The sequence below is a fragment of the Labrus bergylta genome, chromosome 13 (assembly GCF_963930695.1).
Source record: "Labrus bergylta chromosome 13, fLabBer1.1, whole genome shotgun sequence".
Taxonomy (NCBI): domain Eukaryota; kingdom Metazoa; phylum Chordata; class Actinopteri; order Labriformes; family Labridae; genus Labrus; species Labrus bergylta.
The window spans coordinates 25,760,733-25,785,539 of NC_089207.1; the positions used below are offsets into that span (position 1 = coordinate 25,760,733).

The 24,807-nt window shown below is 41.5% G+C and overlaps 1 protein-coding gene across 4 annotated transcripts in view; it reads left to right on the forward strand.

Annotated features, from left to right (window-relative positions):
* si:ch211-45c16.2 (mitogen-activated protein kinase kinase kinase 13) overlaps window positions 1-23,205 on the forward strand; it is a 35,084-nt gene extending 11,879 nt beyond the window's left edge. Inside the window, exons 2-15 of one of the 4 annotated variants that reach the window (XM_020651161.3) lie at window positions 121-202; window positions 11,430-12,148; window positions 13,100-13,283; window positions 13,382-13,573; window positions 14,375-14,533; window positions 15,490-15,648; window positions 16,308-16,416; window positions 16,604-16,713; window positions 16,921-17,037; window positions 17,606-17,749; window positions 17,938-18,688; window positions 18,792-18,862; window positions 19,052-19,343; window positions 19,969-23,205. In XM_020651161.3, coding sequence (XP_020506817.2) covers window positions 11,497-12,148; window positions 13,100-13,283; window positions 13,382-13,573; window positions 14,375-14,533; window positions 15,490-15,648; window positions 16,308-16,416; window positions 16,604-16,713; window positions 16,921-17,037; window positions 17,606-17,749; window positions 17,938-18,688; window positions 18,792-18,862; window positions 19,052-19,343; window positions 19,969-20,070 — 3,042 coding nt within the window. In that variant the 5' untranslated portion in view covers window positions 121-202; window positions 11,430-11,496 and the 3' untranslated portion in view covers window positions 20,071-23,205. Of the gene's footprint in view, window positions 1-120; window positions 203-1,896; window positions 3,251-3,296; window positions 3,728-11,429; window positions 12,149-13,099; window positions 13,284-13,381; window positions 13,574-14,374; window positions 14,534-15,489; window positions 15,649-16,307; window positions 16,417-16,603; window positions 16,714-16,920; window positions 17,038-17,605; window positions 17,750-17,937; window positions 18,689-18,791; window positions 18,863-19,051; window positions 19,344-19,968 lie in introns of those variants that run through there. The other 3 variants (XM_065962145.1, XM_065962146.1, XM_020651164.3) reach the window with 3 other exon arrangements.
* The last annotated feature ends 1,602 nt before the right edge of the window (window positions 23,206-24,807 follow it).

A 24,807-nucleotide genomic window follows, 5' to 3' on the forward strand; every position in this document is an offset into this window, starting at 1 on the left:
GTAGTGGGTGATACCTTTATAACGCTTCTTATTATGAGTTATGGACCCACTCATATTTATTCATGACATTCCTCATTCTCTTCCTATACGTCCATTCATTTCTGTTCTGTTTGTTTTCAGGTGAGAAGCAAGGCAGAGCTGAACCTGAGCCCAGTTTTACACTCAGAAGACCCTGTGAGATGTTTAGAAACAAACCTGACAGGTCAGTGTGTGTGTGTACATTCACAAACTCATGCACACAAATGTAAGAGTAAGAAGTTAACCAGCTGAATAAAGTAGTTTTATTTTCAGCATTGCATTAAGTAGGTCTGAATTGTTTTTTTCACCGTCTGTATTTTTGTTATTAATTGGAAATGTTGAACTTAATCCAGGACCTGAATCAAAGTGACATAAATATGAATTGGAATGACAGCTTGTCAAAGCCTGTGAAAGCTACTGCAGGAAAGCATGGTCTTTATCAATTAATTAAGGAGCCTACTAGAATCAGCAACACACACAGTTCAGTCCTTGTCTTTACAAATCAACCATCTAAATATTCTCTGTCTGAAATTATTCACACAGCGATATCAGATTTCTCACTTATTTATGCAGTTTGGAAAATTATTAAATCCCCAAAAATCCATTCTTGCCAATTTCTCTCTAAAATATCAAATTCAAAACTATCTCAGTTTAATGCTGAAATTAGTAATATTGATTTGAACTGCCTTTAGAAAACCCTGAACATGACATTGTGGAGTCCATATGGAAAAAATGTACTACTGTCTACAAGGTACATTCTCAGCAGAATAATTTACCACCGATAAATTCTCAATTACTCAAAGGCTTAATGTTTTTAATTGTATAGGTCATCAAAAACACTAGAGAATAAAATCAATATACAGAGCTTTAGAAACATGTAGTCTGTTTATTTCTAAGAGCTAATTCTTCAAGCTGCTTCTTAACCTAAAACTCTGTAGCAGACACTTAAAGTAATTACTGGAGAAACTAAGAAAAAGAAAATCATTTTTGAATTTGTCTACAGGATACTCTTATCACTCACTCTGAAATATAGCTTTCAATTATTGTTTTTTTCTATCTGTTATAGAATAAACATACCATTTTGAGACTCCCTCTAATCCCCCACCTGTGCTTTCCCCTACATCTGGAAAACTGCTCAATTCACCCCCTTTTTTAAAATCTGATGATCCAACTGTAGTTTGAAATTACAGGCCAATATCCATTCTCCCATCACTTTTACAATTTTTTAAGAAAATTCTCTTCAATCAGCTAAGCAACCATCTTGAAGATTAATTTGCTCAGTGACCTCCAATATAGTTTCCGTTTCACCTGATCAACCATGTCTGCATTTTTATTATTCACCAAAAACATTTCCTCGCTCATTAAAGGTCACATCACTGAAGGCATTTTTATTGACTTAAGTAAAGCCTTCGATACAGTGAATCATCAGATTCTACTGAACAAACAGAGTTAATTTCAATTCTCTTCTTCTGTGGTAATGTTGATCTCTTCATATCTATCTAACATGTCTTAAGTGGTTAAAATTGGTCATGTTACATCTCTCTCTATAGCCTGTTATATCGGGGTTCCTCAGGGTAGCATCCTGGGTGGTCCCTTACTCTTATAAACAATCTCCCAGATGTGTGTAAATACTCTATTATTTTACTATATGCTGAATACACTGTAATTTTTCTTTTTGACCTAAATCCTGATGCCAAACTTACCTCTGCTCTTCTTTGTCTACAAGACTGTTTGAATATAAATCACTTAACTTTTAATGTAAATTAACAGACTGTATGTATTTCCACTTATCCAAGAAAACTATATACATTTCTGACCATTTTGTGAGTCAAACTCTACCCATAACAGAAACGTATTAGTATTAGTATTCTTCGATCGCGTCTTAGTTATCAAACTCACATTCATAACTTAAAGAAACTTACCGGTAACCAGAAACTGTTTGTTCATAACAAGATCAGATTAAACGTACATCTGTTTATTCCAGTAACAGACATGAACCTATAGCTGGATTGCGAGGGCTGTTGAGAGGCATGACATGACCTTTTGAGGAGAGAAAAGAACCGTTTTTCTGATATTCTGGCGTTGACCTTTAGTTTCTCTCTCACTGTTAGCCCTTCGGACTTGGATTGGGAACTTACTTATCTCTGGACTCATTTCTGGTGGTTCTATATGAGATTTAATTGCTCTGTATCGTACGAGACTTAAAGTATTTATGTTTTATTAGCTCCAGAGAACATTGAATGTTGTACGTTTGCCAAAAAATACTTACAGTATAAGTTGTGCAGAGCATGAAGACCCTGTGGTGGAAATGTAGGTCAATAATCTGATGATTAACATCTATCCATCAGGCACCCAACTGTGTGGCAGTTTGTACATAATCTACATTTAAAAGAATGTAAAAAAAAAATGGCTGGCTATCTTTTATCATTATTACTGAAGAGATCAGGTTGTATCGTATTAGATGCAAGTATTTGGTGCATTTATGTGTTTTCTGTGATAATAAAGGGAATATTTTGGGCTTTAGAAAGAAAAAGAGGGATGTCACCTTTGGTTTAAGAAGAAGGATCATTTTGTATGTGGTAGTCTGGCATTATACAAACCCCTGTTATATACAATACAGGACACATGATGCAGTGGTGCAGTATGTGGGATGTTGATATCATTGAAATGCAGAGAACTGATTGCTGATTTTGTACAAAGGGATTTTCTCTTGTGCAGAAACGGTCTGTCCTACTTACAGAGACGCCACCGCAGCCGAACCTGCTGTTCCCAGCTGGTGCTGCTTTGAAATACATCCTCCCCCCCTCCTCATTCTTTTTTTCCTCCCTCCCTCTCTCCTCTTCTCCTCTTCATCTCTATTTGCTCCTCCTCTATGAGTCGGTGCAGAAGTCTCCACCCCTCCTGCGTCCCCCTCTCACACACCCCCTCCTCCCCTGCTCTCTGGGCCGCGTCCTCTCTGCGTCAGGCAGCTCCATTCATGAAAAGTGTGACGTGAGCAGGTCTTCAGCGACTCTGTGACGCTGACAGCCACCCACTCACGGCCCAGGTGCTGCAGGAGTTAGAGGAATGTCTGTCATCCTCCTGCCTCTGTCTCCCTCTGCTTTTCTTACTGTTTTTCTCCATCCTCACTGCCAGCTCAGCCTCTTTTTCCCTGGCAGCTTTTTTCCTTTTTTTATCCCTTCATCCCTGCCTCAGAGCTGAGGGAGGACCATGTATCTGAGCTCTGTCTGCTGTGAGTAATCTGGTGATGCTCTGTCTTTCAATGCATCTGATATAAATGTACTTTTATGTATTTCTCTGATATGTTTGACTTTGTCATTTTGTTTTCAGTGTGGTCAAAGACATTCTTGTGTGTGTGTGTGTTTGTGTGTGCTGTTTGTAAATCAGCTGTGAGCGTTTGCTCAGTAGCAGTGCAGTTACAGGAGTGTGTGGTTGTCGAGCTGTCGTGCGTAGGTGCGTGCAGAAGCTATTTTAGGCTCAGCGGTGATGCTGCTGCTGTTTTTTTTTTTTTTTTTTTTTTTGATGCAGTACTTCTCTGTGCCCTCTGAAGGACAGGTTGAGTTGTTAGATAAAGGTATTGACCAACAAAAAACTGTCCTCACCTTTTGATGTAGCAGCCAAAGAGCATCCTCTAAGGCATTTGAACTTGAAGCGGTCAGAGATGGAAGACTTTTATTGGACTCACGTGTATCATGCACAGCCGTGCTATGTCAGTATAACACTTATATTTTCCTTTGTTTTATTGTGCTTTGGTTAACTCTCTCTTTGTGCACCTGCCTGCTTTAGCATCCTTGACTTATTCCTCCCACTTTGCATCTCCATCCATCTCTTTATTCAGCTCAGCAGCAGGAAAGCTCTATGAGTTTGTGTGTGTGTGTGTTTGTGTGTGTGTGTGTGTGTGTGTGTGTGTGTGTGTGTGTGTGTCCACCTCTGTCCTCTGCTGCTAAGCATGTTTATGTAACTGCGCTGGATGAGTAGCCGGCAGCCGGGCTTTGGAGGAAAGGAGGAGGGGAGAGCTCCATCCATGCCTCAATCTATCTTTTCTCCAGTGTATAAAAACATGGCTGCATAAGGAGTTTACCATTTATATTTTTTATTTCTAGAGTGACGCTGACTCTTTTTGGGGTTCAGTTTCTAATATTAAAACATAAAGGAGTTGCAAGCAGGGATACACTGAACCCAACAGCTAATAGAAGCACTAATGTGTATTGATTTTCTTTGCTTTCTGCTGTGGCAGAGTGTCTTTAGACAGTTAAAAAGAGAGTGTCGTTCAAAACCCACTTCCTCGTATTAAACCCACATACCCCCTTTTTTTTTACTCTACATTTTTCATGTTGCTGCTATGAAAATGGTGTCAGTCGCAGCCAGGCTCTCGCAATATGTGTGTTGGTCTGTTGTGACACTTTTTTGTGTCTGTCTCTCTCTCCGCTCCTTGTTGTTGGCGGAACAGGCGGGCCGTCCCTATTAAAAGAGCACAAGGGGGATTGTTGTGGCAGCAGCTGCTCTGGTGAGCAGTGTTGAGTGTGTGTGTGTGTTTGTCTCTGTCTGTGTCTAAATGTGTGTGTCTGTGCTACTTTCTCCTGGCCGTGCAGGGCAGACAGGCCCAGTTCGCATGGAGCCGGCTCCTCTTGTGTCCTTTGTTGTCGCTCTGGGAGTCTTTCCCATTGGAGCGTGGTCGGTACAGTATCACGCCGTGAGCAGTAGCAACAGCAGCAGAAAAAAAAAACAGTTTTTCATCTCCCTTTCTATTTGTTTCTCCTTCATTTATCTCCTCTCGTTCTCTTTTCTGTTTCAAGCCACAAAACACACCATGTCTTTTTCTCTCTTATCTTCTTTTCTTCCTCTAAATCTCTCTCTCTCTCTCTCTCTCTCCCCTCACTGTCTCCTTGGCCTCTCTGTCCCTTTTCTGTCTGTTTGCTTTCGTCATCTAGCCGGATGAATCTGGTTAGAGTTCATAAACAGAGCTCTCCAAAGCTTTAGCGTTAAGTATCACTGTGGACAAAGACTCGGCTTGACTGAAAAGGCACATTTTTGTAGCCCTGCAAGCTGTCCAGAGCAGAGTGTGCGTGATACTTGCAGATTTTAGGAGGCTGTGTGTCCTGGTTGCAGCACTGGCTGCAGCCTCACTGAGAGAGAGAGAGAGAGAGAGAGGCTATGAAAACGAAGCTGGAGGGAGAACGTGTGACGTGTCGATGGCGCACACTGTTTTCTTCAGTTATTATTTTCTCAATTCTGGCTGGTACTGGTTGAGGCTATTTGGGGCAAAGTTATATTTGTGTGTGTTGTGTTCAGAGTGCTAATGAAACACATCCATGTTAAAACGCTTTCTGGATTTTTGTGTATTTCTCTGGAGGGGTTTTTTTCGGCTTGGATGTCAAAGCCAACCATGTCTAGTTGCCTTTCAGATCAAGCCTCGAATAACCAGTTAACAACCAAAATGAATCAGTTCCATGTGAGAAATCATATATTCTTTATTGCATTGGCATCAAGAGCGTACTCTCTAGCAGGCATCAATATCAGGAAGAAAAAAACATGTTTTTTTTTCATAATTTCAGGTGAGTCCAGGTGAATGACAGGGGGAATCAGAATATGAAGAGAGAGCAATTACAGGAAAATATCAGCCGCTTAACAGCAGACGGCTGAACGCTGTGCCAGAATTTGTTTAAATTTACCCTTCATCGCCAGTCCCAAACCGGCTGCAGATTATTACTTTCACCCACCTTCAGTTGACTACACAATCCCCCCCCCCCCAGCAGGACTCAAAGCCATGATAGCTAGGGAAAGACGATTTAGACATTAGCCCACATCCTGACAAATCAAATCAGGCCTGGGCTGTTCTGTTGGCAGACTCACATTTCTAAGGTCTCTGTGTAACATGCTCACAACGCTAAATATGCCATAATTCAATGACAAGAGAGGAATCCATGAGCAGAGAATTGTGTTTTGTAACATTGTTGACTCACGTGGTTATTAACAGCCATGAAGGTCCAGAGTCTGCTTTGACTAAAGAAACAAGTACAGATAACAGAGTTCAAATGTGACCCGGAGTCGCAGACAGACACATGTGTTGTTGAGCACAGAGACTTCTGACCTACTGATGATAAAACACTTGTGTATTTGTCCAGGCTACTTTTTTAAGAATCTTTCTATTATTGTTGTTTTCTTGAGGTACCTTCCAGGTCCTGTCTTTGCTCCATTTGTTTCAAGAGAGGTCAAGAGGGATAGAGAAAGTCTGGGTCAGGCATTTGTCTTATTTATCTTTCCCTCAAGCAGACCGGTCTGCCAGAACTGCACAGCATCTCAGAAAGGTTTGACCCTGGCTCACTGTGCTGCAATCACGTGTCACTTAATGCTTTTGCTTTCAAAATGATTATAACGTTGGATTTTCTTGTAGAAAATATGCTGTAAACATGTAGAATATGTGGCAGCTAACGGAGCTGGGCTTGTATCCATTTGATTTTCAGTTCAAAGAATAGAGTTCTCTTGTTCAAAAAGCCTATTTATTCTGAGTATTATACACTGTCTGTTCTTACTCTATGATGAGCTCAGTGGATACAGAAAAGCAACCTTCAGGCACTTTCTATCTCTCCAAACCTGAGCGTTGGATAAGAGTGAGTGTGACTGGCAGCAGAAGGCCAGGATGGATGCTGTGTTGACATGGTAACGTGTGAATGATGAGGTGCGATAGGGTCTAAATTGGCTCTTTGTTGTTGGCCCAGCTGTCACCTGAAGGGAGGTGCCCCCTGTGGGGACCAGCAGGACTTCCCTTAATGAGGAGCGGAGTGATGGAGACACTGATGACACTGCTGCTTCCTCTGCTGCTAACATGTTAGCGTTAATGAAGTGTGTGAACCTGCATAAAACTGTAAGTAAGCAGTCTGTCTGATGCTACATTAATATGTTGTGGAAGATCAGAGTGAAAGCACAGTACACTGAAACACAATCTAAACAACTATATTGGCTTTTGCTGAGTAGCACAGAAACCCCCTGTCCCCAATGGATTGCTGGGAGTAGTGGGATTATTGGATCCTGCCAGACACGCCCCAGGCTTGCATGTGTATGTGTGTGTGTGTGCACACACGTGTAAACTCAAATCCCCCTCCAACAGCAGCTGCTGTGTACACACCCACTCTCATATAAGTGTGGTACAGTTGTTCAGAACTTTACCAGGCCTGCTCTTTATCTTGAAGTGTGTTCATGTTAGAGTGACTAACCATGATTCACTGTGCTATTGAACATCGACATTAGTTTGCTTTTTGAGAGGCATGTGTTGTGAAAGGACGTGTATAGAGGGGTATATGAAGAGGGAGGGCTGAATAGGGGCTGTGTTTGTACAAGCTTGTTTCTAGAGGCCTGTAGAGGGATTAAAGGATCAGAACCCTGATCATTTCTCTCACTCTCTCTCTCTCTCTCTCCCCCTCTCTACTCTGTATCTGAGTTTTCCCCCGAGGCAACATCTACTCCATCCAAAACATGTAACTTATCTTTCTTTTTTTGTTACATCAGTGGGTCCTTTTGCGTAATTAAGGTCACTTTCAGATAGTGCTGTAAATAAAAGACTGTAAATGAAACCCTTCTTGATGCAGCACAGACATTATTCATTAGAGTCTATGTACATAGAGATCTTCCATTAGAGATTAATGGGTGAGAGCAAGAGGTCTGTTTCCTGCTCTTGGTGTCAGATATAGATGCATAGACTCAGTCTTGTACGGAAAGAAATTGGTCAAAGGGAGCTCAAAAAGGTTGACAGACGTCAGATTTTCTGTCAAATCGTGCTCAGTAGTTCGTCTTAAGTTGAGAAGTTGAGATGGCTACTGTTGGTGATGTATTGTTTTTTACAAGTGTAAAATGTGTATTTTGTCCAGTGGACCACACACACCCACCTTGACCCACGTCAGGAGCTCAGCTCTGAGAATTGCCCGTGGGATGGAATTACAGCTCGGGCCTCTTCACGAACAGCTCGATTGTCTCGGCTGTGGATAGGACGGATTTATTGGATACCTGAGAGAGCATTCTCTCCTTCCCCTGCACTCTCAGCAACCTGCTTAGAGACAGGCCTGCATTATAGATGAGCTTCTGGCAGCCCCTACACTCTCACAGCGCTCAGGTTACCCCCTCAGCAGATACAGTATGTAACATATATGCACCATCTATGTGAACCAAGGGTTAGGATGCAGACCATCTAGCTTTGAGCAAAATCTGCTTTGAGTCCCTTTGAGGAACTTTTTTTTCACCCTTACCCAACTTTGTTTTATTGTCAGGTATCAAAAAAGATTAAAAGAGATGTTCAGATACTAATATGGGTCTCTGAAATGTCTCTGACCTTAAATGTTCTATCAGTTATTACTGTGTATGCCATTCAATGCACTGAGCACATATAATCCATGAGCCCACTCAAAGTGTTTCTTCTTCTCAAATCAAAATGAGAATTTATATTTTCCATACAACAGATAGTTTACACTCTTTATTTGATTGCACAAGAGACCTTCATGGGTGCTTGAGTACAGCAACACTGAGGCGTATAACTACATTTATCACTCCGCATCAGGTGTAAGTTAATGATCACAGTTAATTAAACAACAGACAGTCTATGCCTGGAATAATCTATCACACAGGCCACCAAGGAAAATGTCAACACACTCTTGTTTCACTGGTTGCTTTATAAATGGAAACATTTGAATAAGACAAAGTAGCTGGTTTGACATAGACATACTAGCAAGAGTGCAGGTAAAAGTTGGGGTTTCTTCGGTTCAGTCAAGTTCTTGTCAATTTTCGGAACTAAAATCAATGATTAGAGTTAGAAAATATATATAAATGATGTTAGTGCTGTTATGTAAAGCAATATCACATTCCAGGCTAAAAAAAACACAGATGTTTTTATGGTTGGCATTCTGTCTGTGGCTTTTTAATAATGACTGAGTAACATCCATGCTATATGGTAGTTACTAGCAGCTTCAGCAACCAAGAAGAAGTGATTTCATGTAAATGAACATGTGAAGATGGCAGACAACTACAAAGGCAACAATGCATTGATAGTTCAAAATTGTATGTTAGTCAAAGATAGCAACATGAGCAGTTTTGTGTGTTCCAACAAAATGTTTAAGGCATTTAAGGTTGTTTATTTAAGATTCATAGTTATGACAATTACTTTGGTTAAAAAAAGTTTCATGCGGTGCAGATGGCCTAGCAGTAAGGTGGTGCCCCATGTATAGAGGCTATCATTGTCCAAGCGGGCAGCCCGGGTTCTAATCCGACCTGCGGCTCCTTTCCCGCATGACTCTGTCTCTACTCTGCACTGTCCTATCTAATAACGGCACAACAAAATTATATCTAAAATTTAAAAAAATGTTTCATTACAAAGGTCAGGGTTTCTTCAGCACTTTTGGGTGGACAAAGCATGTCAGACGGCTCTTCGGATTTTCTTTTTTGTGTAACAAGCTAGGCTGAACAGAAATAATGCAAGACAGATGATAAATAATAGTTTTAATGGAGATTTTTTCTTTTCTTCTGATACTCGTTAGTTTGACAATAATGTCCATTTTTGAGTGAAAGTATCAGACATGGTTTGTTTTGTAGCTTTGCAGCGTTTCAGCAGTAACACTATCTACATCAAAGGGATCACAGCTTTATTGTACTTTGACCTATGCCAACAGGAAAAGCTGTGTGTTCATGCCAATGTTCCCGTAGAGTGCAGCATAGATGAAGTGTGTTTCTGTTGGACCTCCCAGCTGCCCTCTCCCCTTCAGGAAACTTCCACGTCACCAAAGCCAGCTCACTCTACTCCCTCCTGGACTTTGATCTTTTGTTCCCGACTGTACAGCTTCTCAATATCTCCCTTCCTCTGTCCGTCACTCACGGTTTTCCACTGCCCCCTCAAACTTGATTGGATTTCTCAGGCCATGTCCCCATGGGTTTACAGAGGGGGAAATCAAGTCTTTCACAAAGCAATTTATTCACTGCTTATGGTGCTTTTTGCAAAGATTGGTAAACAAGCACAGCCAGACTTGATAAATGACCATCTGCAAACACAGTGTACTCTACAGTTGCAACAAATTAGAGTCTATGTGCAGGATTTGAACACTTCCCAGTGGTAGAGGTGAAAAGGTCAGACTGGCAGCATTGCACACCAATACGCTTTCAGAGACACTGACATGACGAGAGAAGGGGAAACAGAGTGTTTCTTCTGGATTGTCTTATTTTTTCAAAATAGAAACAGAACAAGTGGATTTTATAATCATGACAAATTAAGTAGTTTTCTTATATCCATCTTTAATATAGAGCATAACCTTTTTGCCGATTGTTCTTCATTAAGAGTGATTTTTTAAATCATACCACACAAACGGAGAAGCCATTAGAAGCTAACCGTCATTTGTTGTCCAAGCCCATTTTTTGGTCACCCGATAACTCCTTAGTAAGATAAATTTGTGATTTGTGAGATTGTATGACGCTATTCATATCTTAGAAATGGTAGTAGAAGGATGTTGAGTTGAGACGATATAACCCCCGTTGATCCATGTCTGTTCATTAAGCTGTCTCATCCTATACTACTATACTATATATACTTTGTGTGGTGTTGTAGACAGTGCCGCCACTATTTTTCTTTTTTTTTTTTACTGTGAGGTGACATGTACTTTATTAATATTTGAGGACAGGCTTTAATTGAAATAATATTGTATTTTAATGTAGTTTTTTTATGGTAATATTTTAATTTCTCAGGCTTTCATTGGCTACAGCAGGCAAACACACGTTTTTCTTGTTGCTTTATCCACAAACTATGTTTCAAATTTTGACTTTTAGGAAAGGTGTGTTGTATCCCCCTCCTTCGCAGTGGTCAAGCAGCATCTTGCTGTGGGTCTGAGGTGGGCCGCTGGTTAAGCAGTGAGAATGGGCTGTGTGTGCACCAGATGTTTTGCTCTCTGCAGTCCTAATAAATAGAGAGCGCTTTAATCCCAGCTATACTGTTTATGCTTCACATAGAACACTGTAAAGCCTTGTGTGTGTGTGCGTGTGTGTGTGCATGTGTGTCTTTGTGTGATCGGTTTAGTCAAACTGTTTCCCAGAAATTTCCAAGAATTACATTCATGTGCTCTGCAGTGTGGTTCGTACAACAACTGTCTCTTACAATATGCCCTAATTTAAACAGATTTCCGACCCCTCCCCTTCCTGCTGTGATTTCTCTCCATAGTTGAAAAAAAATGTAAGCTCTTGAAATCCCACAGCTCAGAGAGGAATTGAGAGGATTGCATTGTCTTTGCGGGTGTGATATTGCACCTCCTTTATGTTCCAAGCATCCGAATAGGTCTAACTTATCTTCTTTTAATTTAAATTTGCATTAGGCTATATTTTCCTTCTACTGTATTATTAGCTAACATGTCTTTCTTTCTGATTATTTCTGTCTCCACATTCTGCAGGTGAATTTCAGCGTTTAGACGAACACTCGTGTTAGGACGCACTCAATCCATCCTCACTGGGCGGCCCATGCACATGCACGACAACATGGGTAGCTCCCCGGAGGTGCTCTCGTGGACTTCCTGCCCCAGTCTACTGGTGGGCAAACTGAAGGAGGAGCTCAAACTCACTGTGGCTGGGGACGGAATGAAAAAAACAAACTTGCCCAACACCCAACCTCAGCCTCCTCAGGCACCTCCTTTGAACCTACCTCCTCAGATTATCACAGACTTGGCCCCGCCCACACACCTGCCCGTTCCCCTGCAGACGCTACAGACGCCTATTCAGGATGAGGACTCAATGCTGGGGGGTATAACTCCCCCTCACGTAGCTTTGAGCGTGGATTCCACAAGGAGCGAGGGCGGACACTTTGACAACAGCGTGCTCCAGCTGCAGGAGCACGACCACGAGGAGGCTGTGTCACCGGCCTCATGTGAGCATGGCGGGTGTGGGTGTGGGAGTGGGATGGAGGAGCAGATGGAAGAAGGGGACTGTCCCATGGATCACAGTGGAGAGGGGAGGCAGAACCACCACCCCCACCACCCTGATGACATCAAGCTGCACTTCCAGAGAGCAGGTCCTGGTTCGGGCGGCTTCTTAGAGGGGTTGTTTGGCTGTCTGCGGCCCGTCTGGAACATCATCGGGAAGACATACTCGACAGAATACAAGCTGCAACAGCAAGGTTAGTCTCATTTCTCCTAATGTAGTCTACAACCTTAATTAAATAGCCATCCCCAGATTCACAATATTGCTGTAGTGGGTGAAACTGTACTGCTGTCAGTTTGAATTGAGGTCGTGGTTTAGGTAGACTCACCTTGCTGCAGGCTGCACACAGAGGATGCAAGTCGAGGTTAGACAGAACGAGGCTCGGCCAGCTAATGTCCAAACGTTAAGGGATGAAGATGTTAGCTGCGTAGTTTCTACTCTTTGCCTGTTTTTAAACCTAATAAGGAAAGTGGATTACATATGACGCACTATTTATACAACATCTGAGACATTTGTAGCAGTTGTGCACAAGGCTAAAAAAAATATTTTTTTATGTTATCCACATGTGTTGTGTGTCTTTTTTATGGATGTTTACAGGTGACTGACACTACATGGCATGTGTATAGTCCTATAACTGTCACTATTTCTCTTAGGATAGAACCTTTTATAGTAATAAATCAACCTTTATTTGTTTCACATCTTTCACAATGATTTGTCATTGATGTGAGGTTGCAAGAAACCATCAGAGAATAAAGGAAGTAATAGCACCTAGCTAAGCAGTAAACCAAAACATAAACCCTTTCAAATGATAAATGTCTCTATTACTTTTTGTTTTGAATAAAGGATAGAAATAAACAAGTTTTAACGTGATAATATGTGAACTTTACAGGTGTTGGTAGTTTGATCTTTGTTGTTCCTGCGGTTCCCCCGTGATCGAGTCTTTTTGCTTAGCTAAGCTAACTAGCAGTTTCTTACAGCCTCACACGATCATACCAACAAGATAAGTGTTATCTATGTACCCAATAGGATTCACTTCATTTCAAAGAGAACGTATGACAGCATTAAGTAAAAACTAATTGTTTATACCTCTAAAGGCACAATACCTAATACGCTTCTGTATTTACAAATATGATTGACTTGTTTCCAGACATGTGGGAGGTTCCATTCGAGGAGATTTCAGAGCTGCAGTGGCTCGGCAGCGGTGCACAAGGAGCCGTCTTCTTGGGAAAGTTCCGCTCTGAGGAGGTGGCCATCAAGAAGGTGCGCGAGCAGAAGGAGACGGACATAAAACCCCTGCGAAAACTCAAACATCCAAATATCATCAGCTTCAAGTAAGTCTGCCTTACGTGTGTGTAAACAAATGTTGACTCATTTTTTTCCAGCCGGGGAATAATAATAATAATAAATGTCATTCCTGTGTTTTGTCCAGGGGTGTGTGCACGCAGGCACCTTGTTACTGCATCATCATGGAGTACTGCGCTCAGGGCCAGCTGTATGAGGTGTTGAGAGCGGGGAGGAAGGTGACCCCGAGGCTGCTGGTGGACTGGGCCTCAGGCATCGCCAGCGGCATGAACTACCTACACCTGCACAAAATCATCCACAGAGACCTCAAGTCTCCCAAGTGAGTATTCTCTTTTCTAGTTATATTAAGAGAAAACAGACTGATTTTAAACTTGTGCAGTTAGAAAAAAAAAACTCTGAGCAGAAGCCTTATTAATGACTAGGTTTAGTCACTGTGGGTCTTATTCAGTGAAATATCTACAGTATGAATCACAATAAAATTGATATTTCCCCAGATCTACAAAAGAGTACTGTATGTTTTTTTGGTGTTGTCACGGTTATAGATCAGCTGATCCGTTAATCTCACGAAAAGCGCTTAGCAGCCTTGTTTAGTTTTTGTTGGCCCATTGCAACAAAAACAATTCTTCCTTTCAGCTGTGGCTGCTCTGACATTAAATTAAATGCCATTCTCAGAATTAATAAAAAGCTTGTCCCCTTAACTTACAAGTAAGACACAGTGTCCTGTCTCATGCTGCTCATCCTGTCTCATCCTGCGCACACTGTAGCCCTGTTCCTCTAATCAATATTATCATGCTGCAGCAGTGCTGAACACTGTATTAGTCAGCAGAATGATAGCAGGCTGAATGTGCAGGAAAGGTCAGTCTCATTTAGCTAATGGAGTGATTCAGATGCAGAAATGCTTCTGACAAAGCTGAGTCTTTTAGGCTTAAAGATTAAAATTCTGCCAAATTAGAAGAAAATCTCATTCCTCTTCCAGAACGGAGGAAAGTTTGAAAAAATAGAAAAAAAGGATTGTTTAACTCAGGTCATTTGACCTGGTTTAATGTCAGTCTGACACTGCTATCCCCTGATATGATTGGTTTTAACACGTGTGTGCTTGTGTGTTTTCTGTGTGTTTTAGTGTTTTGGTGACCCACAACGACACTGTGAAAATCTCTGACTTCGGAACGTCCAAAGAGCTCAGTGACAAAAGTACAAAGATGTCATTTGCTGGTACGGTGGCCTGGATGGCCCCAGAAGTGATACGAAATGAGCCTGTATCTGAAAAAGTAGATATATGGTGAGTGCTAAAATTGTGCATATTTACGTTACTATATTATATTCTAAGAAATAATTAATAAAGATGTAAATATGCAGGTTATGACAATTCAAGCTTGAACTTGACAAAAAGCTACAAAATTGAAAGACTGTTTAAGTGTTTTTATTAGGGCTGGGCACGTTAACGCGTTATTTTCGCGTTAACTCATTAATTAATTATCGCCGACAATTATTTTATCTCGCATTAACGCAGTTTTTATTATTTATTTTCTTATTGTAAAAGTCTGTTGCTCACTGGCTTTTATTTTGTAAAATTCTATCGTGAGCGAGTCTAGTATGTTGCTTACTGCTGCGCATGTCTGCTGCGGCGCTCACAGGAAAGAGGAAACAGTGTTGCCAACTTGACGACTTTCTCGCTAAATCTGGCGACTTTCCAAACCCCCTTGGCGACTTTTTTTGTCAACAGCTACTAGCGACAAATCTAGCGACTTTTTCTGGTGTTATTGGAGACTTTTTTGGTGTAAGAAACTGACGTGAAAGCACGTATTGCTCTGCAGTCACTGTCCTCAACGAGCAGCGGGTGCTGCCGTGAGCCCCTCCTCCTTCCAAAAGCACTCACAGGCTGTCAGTGTAGCCTCGAGCAGCAGACCCAGCTGCAGTCAGAGAGCAGAGAGGAGACCCACACCACTCTGTGTCCACACTGCAACCAATGCAATAAGCTTTAGTTTTGTATTTATTTGCTTTGATTACGTTGTTTAAGTTGAGAAGTACATTTACAATAAAAGTGTGCTATACACTACTTTTGAATTCATTATTGGATTTTGCGTATAACAATGCGATTAATCGTGATTAATCACAGGAACTCATGCGATTAACGCGATTAAAACTTTTAATCGTCACTAATAGTCTCCTACTTTACAATCCTTCTGTAGATTGTTACCATGTACAGACCTGATTCACTCTCCTTGTGCTCTGTAGGTCCTTTGGTGTTGTGTTATGGGAGCTTCTGACTGGAGAGATTCCCTACAAAGACGTGGATTCCTCTGCCATTATTTGGGGTGTTGGCAGCAACAGTCTCCACCTTCCTGTTCCCTCCACCTGCCCCGATGGCTTTAAAATCCTCATGAAGCAAACATGGTGGGTGTGATGAAACATCATTTCTGCTCTCATCATACTCACAGTTGATGTTCAAATGGTTTGGGGTCAGCATCTGTATTAAAGGTCACATATTATGTTACACTTTAACATGGTTTTCTAGCACTCATATGTGGCCCTAACATGTCTACAGACTCCTCAATCATGAAAAAAGGTCCATCCTCTTTTCCTTTCAGGAAAATGTGTGCTCAAACAGGCCGTTTGGAGATTTTCCCTTAATGGTATCACAAAGGGCAGTAACCCCTCCCTCAGGTGGATGACACTCCCACAGCTAGGTGTTTGTGCTGCCCTCTGAGTCTGCCTTGCAATCCCCTTTAAGAGAGGGGAATGGTCAGACACAGCTACAGACACAGAAACAGCCTGTTCTGAGCAGGGCTAGTATAGAGGGGTTTATAGGCATGATAACAATCTGAGTGGACTTTGAGCAAGAAACTTAAGTGTCATGTTTTGGGGACGTCTGATACTGAATTCAAACTGGTTTAAATGGAGTATGATATGTGACCTTTAAAAAAATGCTAACCATGCACCACAAAGGGTGTCCTGAAAGCTAATTCTTTGAGAAGGTTTTTTTCATTGTGTATTTGAGTTTTAATCACATCTGCTCTCCCTTCCTTCTGCTGATTTTGCTGATCCTTTGCCAGGCAAGGCAAACCTAGGAATAGGCCTTCATTTCGTCAGATCCTATTACATCTGGACATTGCCTCTGCTGATGTCCTGGGAGCTCCCCAGGAGACCTACTTCAAGTCTCAGGTCTGCACTGTTACTACAAATCAGTCTGAGGATTGTACAGGCTTCTTTTCCTAAAATATTGCCCTTACACTGAGTGTTGTGCTCAAGCTCTAGACTGCTTAGATTTATTCTAGATGATAATGTTATTTTAGTTACAGTGCTGAGAATCTACATTTGATGTGATATTTACTGTTCATCTAAATTACAGTCAGAATGGAGAGAGGAGGTGAAGAAACATTTCGAGAAGATCAAGAGTGAAGGCACCTGTATCCACAGGCTGGATGAAGAGCTCATCCGGCGCCGGAGGGATGAACTGAGGTGTGTAATAAATAAGAGCCAGAGAGAAAGATCTCCAACTCTACAGTAAAAGAAAGCAAAAGTGAAAATTTTGTCTGCTGATGACATGATGTCAGTTTCTCCTGATTTCATAAAGAATCCTATATATTAAGGACAATTAGATTTTTGAAATTAAAGTTCAAACTGTTGAGAGTAATCATTTTGCCTGCTTTTTCTGCACACATTCAGGCATGCTCTGGACATCCGGGAGCACTATGAGAGGAAACTAGAACGAGCAAACAATCTCTACATGGAGCTCAGCGCCATCATGCTGCAGCTGGAGGTCCGGGAGAAAGAACTAATGAAGTATGTAAACAATTTATCACAGTAGTCATTGGTCAGCTTTACTACTATTGTACTCATGTTTTCTTTATCATCTACCACCACTTACCTCCTCCACTGAGGTATTTCAAGTGATTTTATATCTGAAATTATAACAGTTACTGGGGAGATAACTGATGTTATAGTAAGAAGAGAGAGAACAGTAGTCAGTGTTTTGGTTTGGTTTTGAATTCACTAGAACAACAGGGCATATGAGTCACATCACTTTTTTACATATTTCCACCCAAGCCTTCTTTGGCATGTATTTGTTTTTGCTGAGAAAGAGGAATAAAACGCATTCAAGTGTTGATGTTTTGTTGCCTGTCCTTGACCTGTTTTTTGATCCATATTAATTTTCTTCCTCTTCTGAAATATTACTTACAGGAAGAATAGCTTCTCGCTATGCTGAAGCTAATGGGGATCCAAATAAAACAAACAAACAAACAAACAATTGCTGTGTACCTTCTCTTATCACTGTAGGATAACCTAAAATGAAAAGAAAAGTTATTTTAACTGTCATGAAAACCCCAAACTAATTCTGTCCCCTCTACAGGAGAGAGCAAGCAGTGGAGAAGAAATATCCCGGGACATATAAGCGCCACCTGGTCCGACCCATCGTCAGGTCCAACGCCGTAGAGAAGCTTATCAAGAAGAAAGGAAGCATTTCCCACAAACCGGGGATGCCATCCGCTAAAAGGTATGTAGCGTAAAAAAAGCACATTTGTTTCTAATGCTACACATCCATTATCATTTGCAGTTTCTCCTCGATGAGATTAACATTCATTTAAATAAGTGACAAGGCTCAGTAGAGTAGGATAAAGAACTTTTTGTTATTGAATCATTCATGTTGCATAACAGTAACGTTGCTGAATGCATTTCTTTCAGGCCCGACTTGCTTCGTTCTGATGGCATCCCCAGTGTCGACTCTCTTCCCTCCCCCTCGCCACTATCGGCAAGCCCTAAAGTCTCAACGCCTCCCGGCAAAGCCCGATACAGAAGCAAGCCTCGCCACCGCCGCGCCAACAGCAAAGGCAGCCACAGTGAGTTCCCTGGGCTGTTGAAGTCTATAGCTGGAGCCTCAGAGGACACACAGTCTCTTCAGGAGCAACAGTTCCACCATCACCACCACCACACACTACCTGAGGGGGCCCTCCTCCCCTTGAAGGGCCGCGAACAGGCCGTTGTCAACTGTGCCAATAACCTACGCTACTTCGGCCCCGCGGCTGCCCTCCGCAGCCCCCAGACGGACCACCTGCAGCGCCGCGTTTCTGAATCCAGCCCCGACCTCATATCCACCGCGGTGGACGCAGACACGCGACAGAGGACTTCATCCACCAGCTCCAACCACGTCCCAGGTGCTGGTGCTGGCTCTCTGTGTCCCTGCTGTCAGGCTCACCCCTTCCCTGGATGCCTTCACTGTCAGGAGACCCCTCCAGTATCAAACCACCCAGAGTTACCTCACTACTCACTGCTCAACACGCAGGAAAGCACCCAGTCCTTTTTGGGGGCTCCCGGCAAAGACCAAACTACAGACAGCGAGGCCACCAAAAAGACCGAGCCACAGGAACGTGACGCATCGGAACACACACACACCCTCCCCTCTGCCCTGCCCCGCATTCTCAGACCTCTCAGGAAGGTGAGCACAGCTGGAGTCCTCTCGTGACTGACCCTGTGGTGAGTGTTTGTGGTATAAAACTGTGAAGCTGATGTAGTAACAGCTGTGATTGTCTCTCTTGCAGGGAGGCGATGAGTCATCTGAAGAGGAGGAGGGGGAGGTAGATAGTGAAGTGGAGTTTCCAAGAAGACAGAGGTAAAGCTCAGTTAATCATCAAATGTTCCACCTTGATCTAATACTATCATATCATGTTTTTCAACACAAGAAAATAAAAGACTCTCCTAATTTTAACCACAGCAATCATCATGTAGATTACAATATGTATTCAAGGAATCAAATGCATATGAACAGTGTCTAAAATGTACCTTTTTCTCTTCCTCGAAGACCTCATCGCTGCATGAGCAGCTTTCAGTCCTACTCCACCTTCAGTTCAGAAAACCTGTCCGTGTCCGACGGCGAAGAGGGAAACACCAGCGACCACTCCCACAGCGGACCCCTAGAGAGGATGAGCGCCAGCCAGGAGGAGCACCTGGATGAGCTGCTGTCGCACACACCGGACATCCCCATCGACATCTCCACCCAGTCAGACGGCCTGTCTGACAAGGAGTGTGCTGTCCGTAGGGTGAAGACCCAGATCTCACTGGGAAAACTGTGCTCTGACGAACACAGCTACGAGGTCAGCATTGTGGATGTGCTATCATGTTGGCTCGGTGTTTTCATTGTTCAACACACATCAGAGTGTCAGCTTGTCCGCCAAACCTTTTAGTCCACAATAAAATATCTGAACACCTTTTACATTTATTTCAAATTTCTTATAGACCCCTTTGTATCCTAGAATATGAATCGTGCGGCTGCAGATTCTCATTTGTGAGAAAAGTCTCAACACCTATTGGATGGAATAGAATTAAATTAAGCACAGACATACATTTCCTCATTAGATCACCATTACTGGTCATCCCTAACTTGTCATCTAGCGCCATCAATAGGTTTCCGTCTTAATTTGTTCATTGCTTTGGTAGCACCTAATAATAGTAATAATAACTTCAAAGGGCTTTCCACTAAACAATGTTACAGAACAGATAAAATAAACTGAATAAAAGAGTTATATAACATTACAGTCGAGGATACAGAAAAATATTGGCTCTTTATTAAGTACAGAAGGGAAAAAAATGTATGTGTTCACAGTTGGGTCACAAAAACACCATGATAAGATTTTAAAATTGATAAGAGTTAATCTATCCCCCTATTATTGGATCCATGCTTACATCTCTTCTTGTTTTTCGTTCTCATTATTCTCCCAGAATCCACTACAGTTTGGGGACTCAGACTGTGATTCATCAGAAGCAGAGTGTTCAGACGCCACCATCAGAAACAACAAAGCTGGGGCTCCATCTTCGTGGTGAAAAGGTCCCCAGGGCTTAGTTCTGTTTTTGCCTGGAGGCCATCGTGTCCCATTCTGCTCTGCAGAAAACACAGCAATAAGAGGACCACATTGTAAACAAAGCTCCCTATAGCAAAGCCCCATGCAATCTCTCCCAGGACCCCCCTTGTCCCCCCCCCCCCCCCCCCCCCCCCCCTTCATTAGACCCAGTCTGCCCCATCTCTAGCACAGCATCCAGGCAACCCATGGCAGGGATTCCCTTTTGAATGATAATGTAGATAGTCTCATAATTTATTTTTTCTGCGTTTTGAAGTAAAATGATGACCTTATGAATATTCTCTGATCCAAACAGAGGAAGACATTTTAAAACTGGGCAAACTGTGCATTGTCTATAGATTGAGACTGGACAAAGATGCAAAGGATAATAAGATGTCAGAAAGCTAGAATGGTGGAGTGACATCCCTGCAATTGTTGATCTGGCTCTTAGAAAACCCAACAGAGAGACGTGCTCTGATTAAGATCAAAAGGCTTTATCATTAGTTTACAGCGCAGAGCCTCAGAAACCCACCTCCCTGACTTCCATCCCGTCCCCACCACACTGAGTGGGGAAGAGGGAGCTCATGAAAACAGTGCAAAACACCAGCATGAACAACCTGCCTCGCTACCGGACTCTCTCCCTAAGTCTCTTCCTCCCTCCCTAGAAACAGTGTCCAGTCATCAAGGCTCATGCTGAACTGTACTAGCATGCTTGTGCGGCTTGCAAAATTCACAAGGCTGCAGGAAGACTGCATGAAGCGGGACAAGCTGGCAGAGCATCAGCGAAGAAGAAAAAAAAAACACCCCAAAAAAAAAAGAGTCTGTTCCTTTGTGATGCAGCTCATCCTTCTCCGAGACACGCCAACGTCATTGTCATCATAAATCAGATGTCATGACCCAGAGTTCTTAAGGGAGTTATAAGTGTGTGTGTGTGTGTGCGCGCGTGCGTGCGTGCGCGCGTGCGTGCGTGTGTGTTATGATGAAGGCCGTTCCTCTCCATTAGATACTACAGTTTCAAGTCTCATCTCAGGATCGTTTGGAGGACTGTGAGAAACTGGATTGGACCAATTGTTGTATGTAGGAATCTTCTTAGGGTGGCACTTAATAAGGACCGTGCAGGATTATTATAGGAAAAAAAAAAGTCTTACAGGTAGCCTTGATGTTCAACCCTTTTATCGCTGTAACAGACATTAATGTCTATGTAAAGATTCAGAGCGGTTTAGTTACAATCCAGGTGCAGTATCCCCTTTCTTGAAACTACTCAGTGCAGCATCTTCCATGTTCCATTTTCTAGCAGGGTAATTTATACTGTCTAACACGCAGCGTCCAATAAATGTTCATCTATGCTGTAGTCGTAAAACAGCAATAATGTAGACTGGGCATGTAGTAGTCTAGCAGGCTAGACACAACAGAGTGACTGGTGGCTAGATAGGAGCAGGAGGTGTACAACAGCTTAAAATATAAGCTTTATTTTTTATATTGTCCCTACTTTGTGAACTTGCCTTTCCAGAGATTGATGCTCAGGTTTTATGTTGCCGATTTAGAGCAGGAGCAATATATCCACAGCCACTAGATGGAGACAGTTACAATAGCTTTTCCATGTGTTTTTGTAATTATCATGACTCCATTCTTTTCTCTTTTTTTCCCCTTACCCAAGGGATATTATCTTCCCATGAGCATCCAAATCCAAGAATCCCAGCAATTTCACTTTTTGTCTTGTTGTCTTTGAAATGGGATACTGCACCTGAGAGAGCTTTATTTTTCACCCCTGTGAGAGTGTTTGTCATCCCACTTTAATTAATTACTGTGCAGTTGAAATAACTGCCAGCCAGGGTTGAATTTAACGTTAACGATGTCAAGATGTCAGCTCAAGTGTATGCAGACGGCTGAGTTTCTAAGTTAGGAATAAAAAGCCAGAGACAAGGCCACAGAGCCATTAAGCTCTCGGCTTTCAACAACCTCATCTCAGTGTTAGTTACTCCTGTATATAATCAACTGTAAATGTAATGTAACCTGTTTTTGTCCTCTCTCTTTAACGTATTGCACAGCTCAGACAGAAGCCTCAAGTTTCTGTCGCTGACGACCAGCCAACTGGTTTGAAATAAGCAGGAAATTCCTTAATCCGTATCACATCAGTATTGAACACTGCAGGAGGGTGTGAGTCATATGATCGTAGAATCTAAACCAGTACTGATGAATAAATTACCTTTTGCCTGACAGCTTTGGAAAGGCTCAGCAGCTGCTGCCTTTCCACTAGCCTCCTTCAAACCTTCTTCACTCTGTTTACGTTTGTGTGAAATAACCTTGTGTATCCTTATGACTGTGTAATTTGATCAAGCTGTTAACGTTTATCTTTCTGGCATATATCCTGTGAAGTATGACTGATTGTTGTAAAGTTTTAATTTAATATTGATTTTTTTCTTCTTTTTTTTCTTTGTAGCTGGCCTACATGATTATTGAGTTAATTTATTATGCTATGGTTTTTTGTTCTTTTTAATTTCAGGCAGCTTTAGAAATGTCATGACCTGTGATTCCTCCTGAGAAGTATTATATAAAGAAAGCACAATGATTTGGTATGGGAAGAAGACAGTATTTTTACAGTACGGTTCAACAAAAAGCATTGTCATATAGTGAGCATCTCTTTTTTTTTCTTTGGGACCACTCGTCATCTTGATGTTCATTGCGGATGAAGTATTGATTAGCAGCATGAAGTGTTCCTCAGGTTTTAGTCAACCTGACGGAGGTCTTCTACAACCAAAAGTCAGTAACTGAACTGTTTCAGCAGGGTTAACGGAACAATAGGGTTGTAGTTATGTGTGATGCCGATTTTGGTGCTTCTGCAGAAATCCCTCCCTCTCATTTTTTAATCCAAATACCAGTTACTTACATCTGAATCTCTCTGAAATCGTCTCTAACTTGTTGACGTCATGTTGCCTCATCCCATGTATCAAACATATGTTTTCTTTGTTAATCTCATTTCCAACTCTCTTACCTGTTGAATGGCATTACGATCAACCAATCCCGTCAGTTTCCTGTATTATCCAGTGTACAGTGCAACTGGTATCTTGGGGGAATAAAATCAGAGCAAATTACTGCATGGAATAAATGCTGATGTACTGTACCCAACAAACTGGTCTGTCTCTTCTGTGTTACAACTGGTTCCTGTTGATTTTATATCTCATCAACTACATAAATAGCTCATTTGGAATGACAGAAATGTATGAATATGTTGAATTCTAGTGTTAATTTCATGTTATTATTACACGACCAATAGTCTGAGCCATAGGTTTATTTACCTCATTAACATATCCATGATTTAAGAGTTACTGAGCCCACAGAATCTTGTTTAAGTTTCATATGAGAGTTTAGTTCTATTTCCTGTTATTGTTTGCCCTTGTGTTAAGATCTGGAGAAGATTACCACACTCAAGCACAACATTCAAATATAATATTCTAAAGAGTGCAAGAAGTAAACTAGAAATCATACTGAAGATATGATGAGTCATTTAACATGAAATAAATGTTTTTTTATATATCAGAGGCCATTTGTCTAGGCCAACAGTAGCTTACTGGGCGTGGTAATGTTGCAATGGTGTTTTGTACAGCTATTAAAATATTAAGCACCTACTTGGGGCTAAATTCATATTTAAAGTGAAAATTTAACTCCGAACGTGGTGAATTTCTACGGCAGCGTATTGCATTCATGTGGAGAATTTTTTTTTTTGCCTGGTTTCTTGTTGTTACGAGATAAAGATCTCGTTATTACGAGAAAAGATCTCATTATAACGAGAAAAGATCTCGTTATAACGAGATAAAGATGTCGTTATTACGAGAAAAGCTCTCGTTATAACGAGAAAAGATCTTGTTATTACGAGAAAAGATGTCGTTATTACGAGATAAAGATGTCTTTATTACGAGAAAAGATCTCGTTATTACGAGAAAAGATCTCGTTATAACGAGAAAAGATCTCGTTATTCCGAGAAAAGATCTCGTTATTCCGAGAAAAAAAGATCTCGTTATTACGAGAAAAGATCTCATTATAACGAGAAAAGATCTTGTTATTACGAGAAAAGATCTCGTTATTACGAGAAAAGATCACATAACAGACTAAAATGATACTAGAGGGGTAATGAAGTTTGCATTGTGGCAGGCAGAGGAGGGAGGAAGAAAAGGCAACGATGACCAGAGTTATTGATTTGATTGCGTTTTATTTCCATCTTGGGTTAAGACATTGGGAAATATTAGTGTCTTTGAGTAACATAGATGGTATTATCATGAGCATGTCAACTTTGCGCAGGCATCTGAAGGCGTTAAGGTTCTTTCATTAAATGATAAAAAGCCATTAATAAGATACCATTCTGGTATAATGTTACACAAACACATACATTTAACAAGTTAGCCAATTAACAATTACTATAGCTAATACCTGATTCTCCACCTTGTAATGAGCTGCCGCTGGTGTACTGTGCACTCCCATAAACAAACCTGTGCCTCCTCATAGCCACCACCCTAATGCTTTTCTTGTTATAACGAGATCTTTATCTCGTAATGACGACATCTTTATCTCATAATAACAAGAAACCAGGCAAAAAAAAACAACTCTCCACATGAATGCAATACGCTTCTGTAAATTTCTATTAATATCCTTGTTTCTATTTTTATAGTATACCTTAATCTAGTTAGTAATTTTGATGAGAATAGTAGGCTTTAAAAAATATATAATA